We start from the raw sequence: 16,050 nt of genomic DNA on the forward strand, positions 1-16,050 counted from the left end.
CACACACACACACACACACACACACACACACACACAAAGGTGACTATACTTCAGAAAAATTAAATTTCCATTGGTTCTTTCCCCCCCCCCTCTTCCATTCTAGGACGATAAATTCCTATTTATGCTGTCATGACTACTGATGCAAAGAAACTAAGTTGCTTATATTGTGTGGTACTGTATAAACTTGGCTTTGAAGCTGACCTCAGGCTCGTAAATGTATGTGGTTCTTCTGTTTCATTTTGTTCTGAGAGTTTGCCTCTAATCTTGAGCTCTATATCTGTTTCTGCCTCAGATCAAATTAGAGACCAGGTTGGTGCCCTTAATGGTGTTATTGAAAATCTGTTACTTTCTCTTTCTTCTTTTTATTTTTATTTTACTTTCTCTTTCAATAAAAATGGTTTTAGGGCTCAGGTAGAAAGAAAATGTTTTGGAAATAATGATGGCAACATATGTACAAATGTGCTTGATACAACTGATGTATGCATTGTTATACGAGCCCCCAATAAAATGATTTATTAAGATAATTAAAAGAAAGAAAAATGGCTTCTGGAATCTGAGCTTTAGGTAACTACTCTGAGAAACTTTGATATTAGTCTACTTAAAAAATGTACTGTTTTTCTTAATTGATATAACTAGGATTTAAAGACATAGAAATTATTCTCTGTTGAGTCTCTAAAGGATCCTATAAATCATGCAGACAAGAGGATTACGCAAATATGAAAATTTCCAACTTCCAGATAGTTTATATTATAGTATTTCTTCAAGAAACTTACTCTGATTATTTAAATGATAAATAAAATCTTTACAAAGGTGTTTCTAAAAGCTCGTGGAAAAACGAAATTGAAAGATAATGAACTTTTCCTATGGAGAACTGATAAAGTGAATTTGTTCTGAAAAAGAATGTTAAATCCTTAAATTACACCAATCTTAAATGAAAACATTTTTATGTAATCTAAGCTGGATAATGTGTTTTATATTAAAATGATGTTTCATATATTTAAAATTATTGAAATATATGAACCTCTTTGAAAACAAAGTTATTATGTTTGGAGACATTCATTTCAGTGCCTTTTTATTTTTGAGTTGACTTTATTTGACTTTGCATTACTATTGTAATTTGTTACTATTAAGTCTTTCACTTTTTTTTTTCCTAGTTCTTTTTTAAAATTTAATTTTATTTATTTTTTAACATTTTATTAGGGGCTCATACAACTGTTATCCCAACCCATACACACATCAATTGTGTAAAGCGCATTTGTACATCGTTTCTCAAAACATTTTCTCTCCATTTAAACCCCCGACATTAGGTCCTCATTTTTCCCCTCCTCCCCGCTCCCCCCTCCCGCATGAGCCCTTGATAGTTTATAAATGGGTATTTTGTCATATCTTGCCCTGTCCGACGTCTCCCTTCATCCACTTTTCGGTTGTCTGTCCCCCAGGGAGGAGGTCACACACAGTTCCATGTAATCGGTTCCCTCTTTCCTACCCGTTCTCCCTTTACCCTCCCTGTTTTAAAAAGAATTATTATTCTAAATTTATCAAAACCACCTTACGTTTGCCAGGTGCAGATAAAGTTTACTTTGCAAATAACACTGAAAATGTTTAATCAAAATATTTCTAGCAAAAATGAACTCTATTAATTGTGAAGAGCTTTATATATCAAACATGGATACAGCTGGACTTGAAATCAAAACTTCTAGGACCCTTATTAAGAAGCTGATAAGGTTTTCAGACTGCTACTGGCCCTGAATGCATAGAACCAAAATTAACTATATTAGACTGAGTAAACTGGAAGAATTCCTATAGGGTTTACAAGGTTATATTGAACATTAATAAATTGCCGAGATTCAATGTTCACTTGGCTAGATGTAAAAATTATTTTCTTCTTTATTCCTCATTAGTCCAAATCTAAATTAAAATGGTATAATCATTTCCCTTTGTTTTTGTACCTTAAATAGTAGAAAATGACATAGGACATTTCCAAATTTTAACTACATAAATTACAAATGTTCTAAAATGATTTCACTCATGGACTTTAGAAGGTAAATACTGAAATGACTATGATGAGAAACGTAGCTCTTCAAAACCAAATGGATCTCCCTTACTTCTGCCAACAATCTCTAACCTAGTATTCTGAAGACTATTTTTCACAGGTTAGAGAAGGCTATGAGTTCTCCTTGAGTTGACTGCTTACTAAGGGGCTCAAACTAAAATTCAAACACCAATGTCCAGAAGTGAACGACTGTGACAGAAGTAGACATCTGGTCAAGAATGTATATCAAAACAACAATGCAAGTTGCTGAAACGCTTGGGCTTGGCTTCTGTTGATTGTTATTGCTCCCATTATGATTGGACTATTGAGGATTGGCAACAGTGTTCCTTGCTATACTGTTTTGTACTTTCTCTGGGAAAGTAGCCTTGGTAGCATATTACAAGTAGTCTGAACTCACCAGCTGGCCGCACCATGGGAGAAAGTGTGGCCATCGCTGAGGAGAAGCACTACCGTGGACCATTGACTGTATTATTGTTTCTAACTTGTGGTAATCTATTAACGTCCACCTATAATTGTGAGTACTGTTTGTGAGTTGTGCGGCCACTGCAATGAATGATTGAACCCAGAACAGAAGTAGAGTGCCCTGGGAGGTATGATTGGTGTAAGAACAGATAAAGAAGGATGAAGGGTGGAAGCAAGTCTGACGTCTGCCTCATGGCAATAAGGAAGCCAGAGGAGATCAGATCTAGTGTCTGCCATTTTTGCACCTAGTTTAACCATAGAAATATTGTGTGGGTGCTTGTAATTTCTTGGGAGTATAGCTTTACTTTTATGAATTCTTATTTCTAGTTTAAACTGTTATTATGCCTTCATTAAAACTCTTCGCGTTTTGTGTTTGCTTCGGCAGCACATATACTAAAAAACTCATTGTTTTTAACAGAATATATCGTTATACTTTTTGACAATAAAAATATGTACAAACATTTGGGGCTAGTGATTTACTCCTTTCGAAACTACCCATGAAATATGAACTTCTTTGCTGACTTTGATTTCTTGGCATGCAATATTTTTTAAAATTTTACTTCTTTTGCTTTGCCCTACACCCTATTTTAAATATAAAACATAAAAAAATATTTGTATTCCTAGCATAATTTATGATTATGTACTTAAAATTTTTGATTAGCCTTTGCTTTGTAGAAAGGCCTAGACCTAGAGTCTTTCCTTTGGCTTTGGTTGGAGAGCTGTGAGAAGGAGATCCCGATTAGGTCTAAGGGCTTATGAGAAGAGATTCCTGTAAAACAAACTAAATTACTTAGAGTAAGAATTATCTATTATTTTCACTACAGAGAGATAATATTGTATGCCGAGATCTGTAAATCCTTACCCCAAAATATATGGGAAAGAAGTTGGGGAATTCAATTCTTTAAAAATTCAAAATGGTAATATATATGTGTGCATATGTGTGTGTATACATTATATGTGTGGTGTATATATACACACACACACACATCTTAACATCCTTGAGATGTCTGAAAAGACATATAATAAAACATAGCAAAATGTATGAAGATTTACACTACTTGGGTAAATAAAATGATAAACAGCTTCAATTCAGATCACTCACGAGAATCCTTAATTTTCAGAGCTTTTTTGTTATTTATAATTATTATCAGTGGACTTTCTTCTTCAATAAAATAAAATAAAATCGATACCTTGGAAGAGGGCATTTGCCACTTAATCGTTCATCCTCTATATAGCGACGCAGTACATCTTGGGACCTCTTTAAGAGCACTGAGAGCGCCATTCGTGATATGTAGCCTTCTTGAGGTGTTGTGACTTTATTACTGAAGGAAAACTGGAGCAATGTTTCAAAACATATTTTGGAAAATTCCTCTCTCAAACGAATATCAATCTCCGCTTCTGTGAAATTAATATTTTTTGATGGTTAATACGAGGTTAAATCAATCTGCTGCAAACAATGAACAAGTCTCTCTGCAAACTAGGAGTAAAAGGAAAATTTTCAACCCGATGAAGGAGATCTACAGGAAACCTAGGGTTAGGCACATATATATGGTGAAGTAAAGAACAACCCTCCACCCCACTTTGCCAAGATAAAAAACAAGACAAGATTATCCACTCTCATCACTTTTATTCAACATTTGACTGGTTCTAGTGATTCAAATTGGAGAGAGTAAGAAATCAAAGACATTTAGGGTATGAAAATGAGTAAAAATACCTTTATTTATGGAAAATGAATTTTTGCCTTTCTGAATTTGCTTCAATTAAAAACTATACAGCAGAGACTAGGATGACTCCAAAGTATTTTTTTTGCACTAGTGTGGTGAAGCCTGCCTATACTATATTACAGGTACCAATCGTGGACCTCTCTTCTCCACTGCACATTCAGTGATATACCATAGATAACTTACAATCATGGTGGGCGTATTTATACCAATCAAAGTAGCAATTGCTACAAATCAAGTTTTTTCGACCTTGGGAGCTAGTTCAACATTTATCAGCACACTACTGCTATGGGACTGGAATCTCTAATACCGCCAGCCAGGAAGAAAGAGGTCTCCCAAGCATTACTTTGGAGACCAGTAAGAAAGGTACTTGAAAGTGAATCTTGCCATCTAAAGAGCATTCATTCACTCAATTTAAGAAGTTAATCTAAAACAATTAGGTTTTCAACTTTTTGATTAACTGAAGATAGAAAATATAATTTGGAAAAGTTAACTCATATTAAATACATGTAAGAGAGACTGCTAGGTGTGCTTCATATTTTCTAAAAGCATGTAGAACTCATTAAAGAAAATGCTTAACAAAATTGAGCCTAAATAGCCATATATACACATATTTGCAAACCCAAGATAGTACCATATTGTGAGTTAGGTTTTGTTTTAAGTTTCCCAGTTGTTTGGCATGTGACATAGCACAATGTAATCAATTCCATTACAGGATCTGCTTACAGCAGATCCTACAAGTTGTAAGATGATTAGAGAGAGGTGCAACACACTTATTAATGTCATACCCCTCATGCAACTGAAATAAGGTTTCCTCAGGGGTGTGTTCTAATTCCTATATAAGTAGGCTCACTGGAGGAACTTGTTAGCGTCTTGCTGTTCTAGATCTTGCATCTGGCTCATCAACCTCTGGTTCTCTGGACTTGAGCCAACAGTCCACCATGTTGCCTGTCTACGCAGGCAGCCTTCCATAGTCTACCATTTGACCTGTCAATTTTGGATTCATTAGATTGCGCAACTACAAGCCTGACTTGCTGACCTTGGATTCATCTGCCTCTGCATCCACCAGCCTGTGGCCTTTCTGTTTCCTGGTTTCTCAGCCCCTGTAGTCATGTGAGTCAGGAGAAGCATCCAGTTTCTCTCTCTCTCTCTCTCTCTCTCTCTCACACACACAACCAGTTTTGCTTCTCTAGAGAAGTAATCCCAACCCATCCTATCAACTTCTACCTACTCACTTCCTTTGTTTACTCTCTTTCCATTGCACCAAACTGTCTTACATTTTGAATGATTTTCTCAAATGCTTGGGAGCTTTGGCTGTTAGGCAATACTTAAAAGCCAAAGTTTGTGTTTTATGATAAATTTTTATGAATGTCCCTGTGCCTTCCTTGTCTTGGTTCATTTAATACTATAAATTGTAAGAGACAACAGAAAACTATATTTAAAAGTACATATAGTAATGCAATAGACCTTATTTAACTTAAAACATTAATACCCATTTAAGGATATTGTGTTTATTATGTACTTTATAAGAATCTATATGTTTTAAAATATAGTTTTAGTAATAAAGGTTGCTTAGATGAACATAAATGGACTTAAAAAATTTTTCCCCCTGAGATTCTCATGCTTGTTCAATCTACACTTCAGATGTCACTGGTCAGTTTTAAAAATTATTTGTGTTAACAAATCGAACTAGCTTATGAAGTAAATAGTATGAGAGACATCTAGTGGTTGAAGTGTGTACACAAATATTCTTTAATGAAGCATAAAAGTATTCTCAGCACAGCTCAGAAGCTAACGTTAGTAATGATTCCGGCAAATTCTGGTGACTAAGGATATATGGAGTATAAATTTTTTTAAAAGTAATCACCTCACAGAAGATCACATTATGATACCTCCGTAATATTTAAGATTTAGCACAATTTAGAAAATGAGATATAGTAGCAAAAGTAACATATATTGCCTCCCAGTAAATTTACATGATATAATGTACTTTCCAAATATGAGTTTTTGCCCCCAATCTTAAGACTTTGGACATCATTTTCAACTTTTGTAACTCATTACACCTATCCTTTTATATAAATGCATAAACCTCATGGAGTCACGATTATCTGTCGATTCGGACTCGACAAAAGTGGGTTTGGCTCATTAGCTAGCAATGTTGGTAGGAATGAGGCAGTACATGTCTACTATAAAACCTTGCAAATAAAAGACATTCAATAAATGTTAATTCTCTTATAAAATATTAAGGCATCTTATTTATAAAGGGCTAACTCTACAGTTTATAGTGCCATGAGGCAGGTATATATATCTTACAGATGACAAAACTGAGACTTATAAGATCACTACTTACTAGGTAGTAGAACACACCCTTTTTTTCCCCCTGATACCATATTACCCTCCCAATTCATGACTTCGTATTTTAGTAAATTGTATCAGCTGGCAATGATCTAAATTGGTTCTATAAATACTTATTTTGTAATTTAATTCACCAGGGTTTGCAAATATGTCTTAGCCACAGAATATTAACTATACTTCTCTTGCATAAACCCTGGCTTATATTTCATTTTGAAAATTCACTTTGTTATTTTCCAGTTCACATTTCCCACAGTCCTAATAGAATCAAACATTTCTAAAGTCAGCATTTCAAAATTACTTCAATATATATTAACACGTACAACAACAGCAAAAAACATACCTGTAAATGAAGATGACTGAGAATGTATTGAGCCCTTATTAAGCATAGTCATTATCTGACCAACAAATTCCTTGGGAATAAAATTGGCATAAGGTAGTATCTCAGTGCTGATAAGCTGAACTACCTAAAACAAAAGCAGAAAATCCAATTGTTTCCCCCAAAATACTATGATCAAACTATAATTTCTAGATTAAAATTTTAATTTTATTTTAAATGAAAAATTTAAAGAACCCTCATGTTCACAAACATTAGGTTAATATGCATAAGGATTACCAGTCTGTTTCAACTCATCTATTTTAGAAGCTTTATTAAAAATAGTATTATGTTGGTTAAACATCCAACCATTGACAAATGATGAAATTCCAAGTGATAAATGTAAATAGTGTTCTGAAGAAAAATCATCAGTATATGTCATTACCCAGGTTATATTAACACATCCAAAATAAGATTAAGGTAGAGACCATATTTTCATAACCACAAAGTCTAACTATCAAAGAAAGCTGTTGTTAGTTGCCATCGAGTCGGCTCCAACCATTAACAACCCTGTGCACAACAGGAGGAAACACTGAACTGTCCTGGGCCCTCCTCACAATTGTTCCTGTGCCTGAGCCCATTGCTGCAGCCACTGTGTCCATCCATCTCCTTGAGGGCCTTCCTTTTTTTAAAAATTAAATAATAATTTTACTAGGGACTCATACAACTCATCATAATCTGTACATACGTCATCTGTGTCCAGCACTTTAGTACATATGTTGGCTTCATCATTCTTACGACACCCGCTTTCCACTTGAGCCCCTGGTGTCAGCTCATTTTCCCCTCTCCCTCCCCCCTCCCCATAATTTATAAATTATTATTATTTTATCATATCTTAGCCCATCCAACGTCTCCCTCACCCACTTCTCCGCTGTCCGTCCCCCAGGGAGGAGGCCATATGAAGACCTTGTCATTTGCTCCCCATTTCTCCCTCACCTTCCCTCCACCCTCCCGCCATCGCCACTCTCTCCACTGGTCCTGGGGGGTTCATCTGTCCTGGGTTCACTGTATTTCCAGTTCCTAGCTGTGCCAGTGCACCTCCTCCGGTCCAGCCGGATATGTAAGGTAGAATTGGGATCATGGTAGTGGGCTGGAGGAAGCATTTAAGAACTAGAGGAAAATTGCATATTTCATCATTACTACACTGCACTCCGATTTGCTCCTCACCTCCCCACAGCCCTTTTGCAAGGGGATGTCCAATTTCCCCCAATGGGCCCTGGGTCCCCACTCTGCACTCCCCCTCATTCACAATGTTATTATTATTATTATTTTTTGTCTTTGATGCCTGATACCTGACCCCTTCGCCACCTTGTCATCTTACAGGCTGGTGTGCTTCTTCCATGTGGGCTTTGTTGTAACTCAGTTAGATGGCTCCTTGTTCATCTTCCAGCATGTGGGACCCCAGATTCTGTGTAATTTGACAGCTTGGCACCATCGACTTTCTTCACCGCATTTGCTTATGTACCCGCTTTGTCTTCAGCATTCGTGTCGGGGTAGGCTGGTGTGCTTCTTCCTTGTGGGTTTTGTTGTTTCTTAGCTAGATGGCCGCCTGTTTGTCTTCAAGCCTGTAAGACCCCAGATGCTGTATACCATTTGATAGCCGGGCACCATCTGCTTTCTTCACCACTTTTGCTAATGCACTCCCTATGTCCTCAGCGATCGAGTAGGGGCAGGCTGGTGTGCTTCTTCCGTGTGGGTTTTGTTGTCTCTCAGCTAGATGGTGCTTGTTTATCTTCAGGTCTTTAAGGCTTCAGGTGCTATATCTTTTGGTAGCCAAGCATCATCCGCTTTCTTCATCACATTTTCTTGTGCACCCATTGTCTTCAGTGATCATGCCAGTTAGGTGAGCATCTCAGACTGTCAAATTGTTAGAACAAAGTGTTCTTGTGTTGGGGGAGTACTTGTGTAGGGAGGGCCTTCCTCTTTTATGCCATCCCTCCACTTTACCAAACATGATATCCTTCTGCAGAAACTAATCTCTCCTCACAATATGTTCAACGTACCATATTAACTCGAGTATAAGCTGACCCGAATATCAGCTGAGGCACCTAATTTTACCACAAGAATTGCATTAAAAATGTGCCGAAAAACTTGGCTTATACACAAGTATATACGATATCTAAGATGAGGTCTTGCGATCGTTGTCTCTAAAATGCACTCTGGTCTTACTTCTTCCAATACAGATCTGCTTGTCCGTCTAGCAGTCCATGGTTCTTTCAATATTCTTCTCCAGTACTACAGTTCAAATGCATGCATTCTTCACTGTCTTCCATATTCAATGTCCAACTTTCACATGCATATGATGCAATGGCGAATACCATGGCTTGTGTCAGGTGCTTTTCAATACTCTGCAGAGGTCTTATGCAGATTTACCTAATTTAATGTATTGTTTGATCTCTTGGCTGCTGCTTCCACGAGCATTGATTGGGGATCCAAGTGAGACAAAATCCCTGGCAACTTCAATTTTTTCTCCATTAATCATGATGTTCCTGATTGGTCCAGTTGTCCAGATTTTGGTCTTCCTTACATCCATACTGAAGGCTGCAATTCTTATGCTCATCAGCAAGTGATTCAAGTCCTTCTCACTTTGAAGATGCAAGGTTGTGTCATCTGCATACCGCAGGATGTTAAAAGCCTTCCTCCAATCCTGGTGCTGCACTCTTCTACATATCATCCAGCTCTCTGATAATGTGCTCAGCATATAAATTTAACAAACATTGATACAACCCGAACACACATCTTTCCTGATTTTAAATCATACAGTATTCACATACAGTTCACACAACTGCCTCCTGATTTTAAATCATACAGTATTCACATACAGTTCACACAACCGCCTCTAAGTACAATTTCCTCATGAGCACAATGAAGTGTTCTGGAATTCCCAAGGTTTTCCAGTTTTTTTGTGGTCCACCAGTTGAATGCCTTAGCAGAGTCAATGAAACACAAGTAAACATGTTCCTGTGTTCTCTGCTTTGAGTCAAGATCCAACTGACATCAACAATGAGATCCCTCAAAGTCCTCTTTTGAATCTGGCCTGAACTTTTGGCAGTTCCCTCTCAATGTACTACTGCATCAGAAAAAGTAGAGCTCTATTTATTTTTGTCAAATGGATTATTTCTAATATGTAGTACATTATTTTTGCTCATGGAAGCATCAGTCAAAAGCTCAAACCATGCATAGCACTGGGCAAATCTGCCACAAAACAACTCTTTCAAGTTGTGTTAGCCTGGGTAGATGAGAGCAACAAATTCATAGACATTTATATGTGTATAAGAGAGAGTTTTACATCCAAGAGCAATTGAATATTGAGTAAACATCCCAGCCCAGTCCAGATAAAGTCCGTAAGCCCGATAATAGCTCAAATGTCTGATAGCAATCTATAAATTCCTCTTCAGACTCACAAAACACATGTAATGACGCCGAATGCAGGAAGATCACAAGCCAGTGAGTGGAAAGTCTTGTGGATCCAACGGCAGTGGAAGCACCTCAGCGCTGGCAGGGGTCTCCATGTGGCTCCTTTAGCTCCAGGGCTCTAGCATAGCTCCACGTGTCTTGTCAGCAAGCATGTCTCACAGGGAATGAGTAGATGTCCTGCCTCCAATGAGCTATTTATCTCCTTAGCGCCTCCAAATGAGGTCATCAAGCTGCAACCTGATTGACAGGCTAAACTCCACCCCTTCACTCTTCAGTCTCAAACTGACAACAGATTATGTAACTACCACACAAGTGTTGAAAAATCAGGGAGGCTATTTTGAGAACTAAGTTGTGCCTGCCTGATCCAAGCCATCGTATTTGTAATCACCTAAGATCTATGTGAAATGGGACACTGAAAAAGAAAGGCAGAAGAATCAACACATTTGGATTATGGTGCTGGTAAAGAATATTGAAAATACCATGGACTGCCAGAAAAACAAACAAATCTGTCTTGGAAGAAGTCCAGCTAGAATGCTCCTTACAGACAAGGCTGGCGAGACTTTGTCTCATGCATTTTGAACATTCTGCCAGGGGAAACCAGTCCCTGCAAAAGGACATCATACTGGGTCAAGTAGAGGGGCAGCAAAAAAGAGGACGATCCTTGACAAGGTGTAGTGACACAATGGCTGTAACAATGGGCTGAATTATAACGACTGTGAGGAGGGCAAGGACCAGGCAGTGTTTAATTCTGTTGTACACAGGTCACAATGAGTCAGAACCAACTGAACAGCACCTAACAACAATAGTGTTAACTTTAAAAAATATTTCACAAAATGCTGTTAGTGGCACAAAAGCAATATTTGCATTAATACACATTAATACAATTTACTAAGAAATCCACTATCTCATTGAAAGAAAAAAAAAATCCAAGAACAAAACTACCCCACTACCAACAAAAAAAATGGCTTCACTTTCCATTTATAATTCTCCAAAACAAACACACCATGCATAGTGACCTTCTAGGACAGGGTAGGACTACACCCTGTGAGTTTCTGAGATTGTAGTGCTTAACAGGAGTAAACACTTCTTCTTTCTTCATCAGAGTAGCTAATGGCTTCAAACTACTGACCTCGAGGTTAGCACCCCAAGGCACACACACTATGCCACTAGCCCCTATCAACACTTGGTTAAAAATGAAACTGCCTAAGTAACTTGCTGTGTGTTTGTACTACAAACACCTAGTTTGCTAAATGGCTGTGTAAAATCTCAAATATCTGCAAATTTCCTAATGGATTTATTTCTCTGAATGGATACAATCAACTAACTAGATTACATGCATATAATTCAAGTCTATTATAAATCTAAAAAAGTCAATCGTAGGAAGCAAAAAGTCATTAAAAATACAGGAAGGAAAGAAAATATGTCAGATGAGACTCTGAAAGTAATTCCTGAACATAGAGCAGTTAAACAAATGGAAGAAATGATGATGTAGAAGAGCTGAAAAGAAAATTTCAAAGGGCAGCTCCAGGAGACAAAGTAAAGTATTATAAATAAATATGCATCAACCTGGAGTTAGGAAACCAAAAGGGAAGAATATACTTGGTATTTTTTAAGATGAAAGTACTGAAGAAAAAATTTAAGCAAAAGGTTGCAATATTGAAGGATTCTATATGCAAAATACTGAACAATTCAGCATGCACCAAAAGACAATGGAAGAAATATAAAGACATTTGGATGAAATACAAAGCCAAAAAGAGTTGGTTGACATTCATGTTGTGAAGTGGTATACGATTAAAATCAATGGTATTGGAGAAAGTCCAGCTGCATTGAAAGCATTGGTAAGAAACAAGGATTGGATTATCAACTGAAATGTTTAAGCAAAAAATATCACGCTGGAAGGCACTCATTCGTTTCTGCCAAAAAATCTGGAAGACAGTGACCTGGCCAACTGGCTGTAAGAGATCCCTATTTGTGCCCATTTCAAGAAAGGAAATCTAACTGAAAGTAGAAATTAACAAACAATATCATTAATAGCACATGCAAGTTAAATTCTGAAGATAATTAAAAAACAGTTGTAGCAGTACATCAACAAGGAATTGCCATAAATTCAAGCTGGATTCAGAAGCTGTGATGAAGTGATATCACTGCTGATATCTTAAGGATTTTGGCAAAGAGTGGTAAATATCAGAAAGTTATTTGCTAGTGTTTTATTGGCTATGCAAACACATTTGACTGTGGATCATAACAAATTATGGATAACATTTCAATGAGTGGGAATTCTAGACCACTTAATTGTGCTCATGGGAACCATATATAGACTGGACCTAGAAGCTATGGTATGGCTTTAAATCAGGAAAGATGGCACCAAGGCTGTATTCTTTTACCATATTCAGATTGTATGCTGAGCAAATAATCCAAGAACCTGGACTATAAGAAGAACGAGGCATCAATAGAGGAAGACTTATTAACAGTGATCTGCAGCTAACAGCAATGAGGACTTAAAGCACTTAATGGCGAAGCAAAAACTATAGCTTTCAATATAGATTACATGTCAACATCAAGAAAACAAAAATCCTCACAAATGAACCAATAAGAAACACCATGATGAAGAGAAAAGATTGAAGCTGTCAGGGGATTTTATTTTATTTGGATTCACAATCAATGCTCATGGAAGCAGCAGTCCAGAAATCAAATACTATTGCACTAAGCAAATCTACTGCAAAAGACTCCTTAAAAGTGTTAAAGAGTAAAGCTGTCACTCTGAGTACTAGGGCATGACTGACTGAAATCATGGTATTTTTAATGTCCTCATATGCATGCAAAAGTTGGTTATATGACTAAGGAAGGATAATTGATTAAATCTGAATTATGGTGTTGGCAAAGATATGATATAGTGAGTAGATCAGAGAAGGGATTAAGAACAAACAAATGCAATTAGTTATTGAAATTGTAGATTACAAAAATGATGATTTGATGATATGTAACCCACCCACCTAATTTACAAAATAAAAACAAATGTCTTAGAAGAAGTACAGCCAGAATGTTCCTTAGACTTCACCTTATATACTTTGGACATGTTATCAGGAGAGACTAATCTCCACTGAAGGACAAGGTGCTTGATAAGGTAGAGCATCAGGGAAAAAGAGGAAGATCTTCAATACAACAGACTGACACAGTAATTGCAAACATGGGCTCAACCATGGCAATGAGTTGAGCATGGTGTAAGACTAGGCACTGTTTTGTTCAATTCTACAGAGCAACAGTATGAGTCAGAAATTAATTGATGGCACCTTATAACACTAACAATCTTTGTATTAGTACTCATGTTCAATTTCAATCTGCAACTACTTTATTTTTCCAGTAATTTCAGTTTCAACATTTCTAATACTTAATTTTTCAAATGGGCACAAAAAAATGTTTTAAATAGTTTCCTCACCTCAACATCAATACTTTCATTTCTTTGGAACTCTTGAATAGAGAGATTATCTGGAGGTATGCTAAAAAACAAATAAAAGTTTATTTTTAAGGGTAAAAATGCATTCCTTGGAAATTTAAACAGAAAATAAACAGTATTCAAATGATAAAAATGTCCATTTTACCACTCAGTTGGGATACGATCATTTTCAATAAAGAAAAATTATTTTAAATTAACATCATTATTATAAAGAATGTTAATCAAAACCATGAATTTCTCATCACAAACACTTGGTCAAACCCTGATCTAAATATAATTTATAGAACTAAATATCTTCAATGCTAAAAATGAAAAAATGATGGAAAGTAAAAATATTATCTATCATCCACAGTTATAGTACCAGTTATCACTATGATATGAGCTCAACTATCCTGCCAGTGATTTAAGAGAGCCAAGGTTTAAGCTAAATCATTCACTTAGAGATTGCCCATTACTCACTCATTTGTCATAAGTACAATGTACTAAAGATCTTTGCATTGGTGGATAACATCTGAAAAGATGTTCAAAACATTTAAAATTCTGCTTCAGGATTTCTAAAGCAAATAATCTTTCTTTGGTAACAGTTTTGAGAGAACACAGGTGAACTGCAAACCTTAAAGATCTTAATAAGAATGAGCAAGGTAACGCTATTCTAACTATTTACTAAAAACAGCAAGAATAGAACAGTAATGAAAATAACAGCAGCTAAAATTAGAGCCAGCTATTGTATTAAATATTTCATTTGTATGATCTCAGATATTCTTAATGAAATTCCACATGGTATTATATCATATACTTATAAACAAATTGGTGAATGACATGCCCCAAAATACAATGAAAGCAAATAGCAAGGCCACAATTTGAATCTAGATTACTTAACTGTTTTTGAGACTAAATTCTCTATTTTGTTAGAAATGTAAAGATATATTTAGATTTAGCGATACCATTTTTCAAATTGATAAAGTATCCAAATTTTCTTTCAGTTATCTCTGTATACGATAAAAAAATTTAATGGGAGAATAATTCATACATCATATTAATCTTTGAATATGAAGCAATGAAATTCAATTTCTTAAAAACCAAACTTTAGAAACATCTGAAAGGGTTCATCATTATCAGCATTGATCTTATTTATTCTGGTAATATACTGATTTTAAGAAAGTCATTTCTTCCTTGTAGTGTCCTGTGGCCATCAGATTAAAGCATGAATTTCCACGGCTAATAATGTACATAGTGGATGCCCAAACCTATTTTGTTTTGTATAACAGGGGGCTTGGAAAATTAAAAGATAACTTTCTATGCAAAGGGGTTATAGATATTTTTAAAAATGATAGTAAAATAATAAAAATTTTCCAAAAAATTTTTAAGCCCTTTCGTACAACCTAACAATCTTAATACTCAATTATTTTGTAATAAACACATGATTTTTAAAGCAACTGCAGATGTAACAAGACACTTCTTGAAAGGCTTTCTTAATTTTTAAATGAATAAGCTGACCTTTTAGTAAAGAGAAAGTCATCAAAAGTGTGGGCTAGTTCTGGCCACATACTATCAAATTTCCCAGAAGAAGCATGCTGCCGGGCAACAGGTAGCCCAATAGAAAGAACTTTGAGGAGAGACGTAACTGCTAGTTTCCATGTGCTTTCTGAAGGACAGGAATACTTCAAACTTAGAGGAACCCTAAGAGTCTGGGGAAAGAAAAAAGAAAAGAAAAAATGTATTAAGATAAGTACACAATTAGAAAACACACACAATTTTAATTACTTTAAAATATTATATCAGATAGAAAGAAAAATCAAAGCAGAGATATTTCCATTTTAAAAAGTATGTTGTTTTCCAGCAAAAATAATTCTTAAGATCTGGTTCTCAAATTATTTATTTATTTTTGGATACAACAGAAAACATTTTTAGGATAAAGGTATCCTAAAAGGATACTTTTAAATCTTGATCTTGGGTCCATCTTATAAGAAAAGACTATAATATTTATCATAATAAAAATTAGATTAATAATAGAAAAATTTAGAGTAAGAATAGGAAAGTTAGAGTGTTGCTGCTTTCCTGAACTTTATGTTACGGAATTAGAATACTCTGCATTAGCTCTTCTAGCAGAAAATAATTTGGCGGATGTGGTTTTCTTACTCAGAAGTGATCAGTATTGGGCGCATAAGCAAAAGTGGTGAAGAAAGCTGATGGTGCCCGGCTATCAAAAGATATA

The 16,050-nt window shown here is 35.8% G+C and overlaps 1 protein-coding gene across 5 annotated transcripts in view; it reads right to left on the reverse strand.

Annotated features, from left to right (window-relative positions):
* The window catches only part of MON2 (MON2 homolog, regulator of endosome-to-Golgi trafficking), a 129,055-nt gene that overhangs the window by 19,142 nt on the left and 93,863 nt on the right, over nt 1-16,050 (reverse strand). For all 5 annotated transcript variants that reach the window (XM_004700487.4, XM_004700486.4, XM_045289923.1 and 2 more), the window contains 4 exons: nt 15,333-15,523; nt 13,818-13,878; nt 6,932-7,055; nt 3,706-3,913 (listed from right to left, as the gene is read on the reverse strand). In XM_004700487.4, the coding sequence (XP_004700544.1) occupies nt 3,706-3,913; nt 6,932-7,055; nt 13,818-13,878; nt 15,333-15,523 (584 nt within the window). The remainder of the gene's footprint in view (nt 1-3,705; nt 3,914-6,931; nt 7,056-13,817; nt 13,879-15,332; nt 15,524-16,050) is intronic.

This window comes from Echinops telfairi, unplaced genomic scaffold (genome assembly GCF_000313985.2).
Source record: "Echinops telfairi isolate 266 unplaced genomic scaffold, ASM31398v2 ScPeMD7_2;HRSCAF=8, whole genome shotgun sequence".
NCBI classification, from domain to species: Eukaryota; Metazoa; Chordata; class Mammalia; order Afrosoricida; family Tenrecidae; genus Echinops; species Echinops telfairi.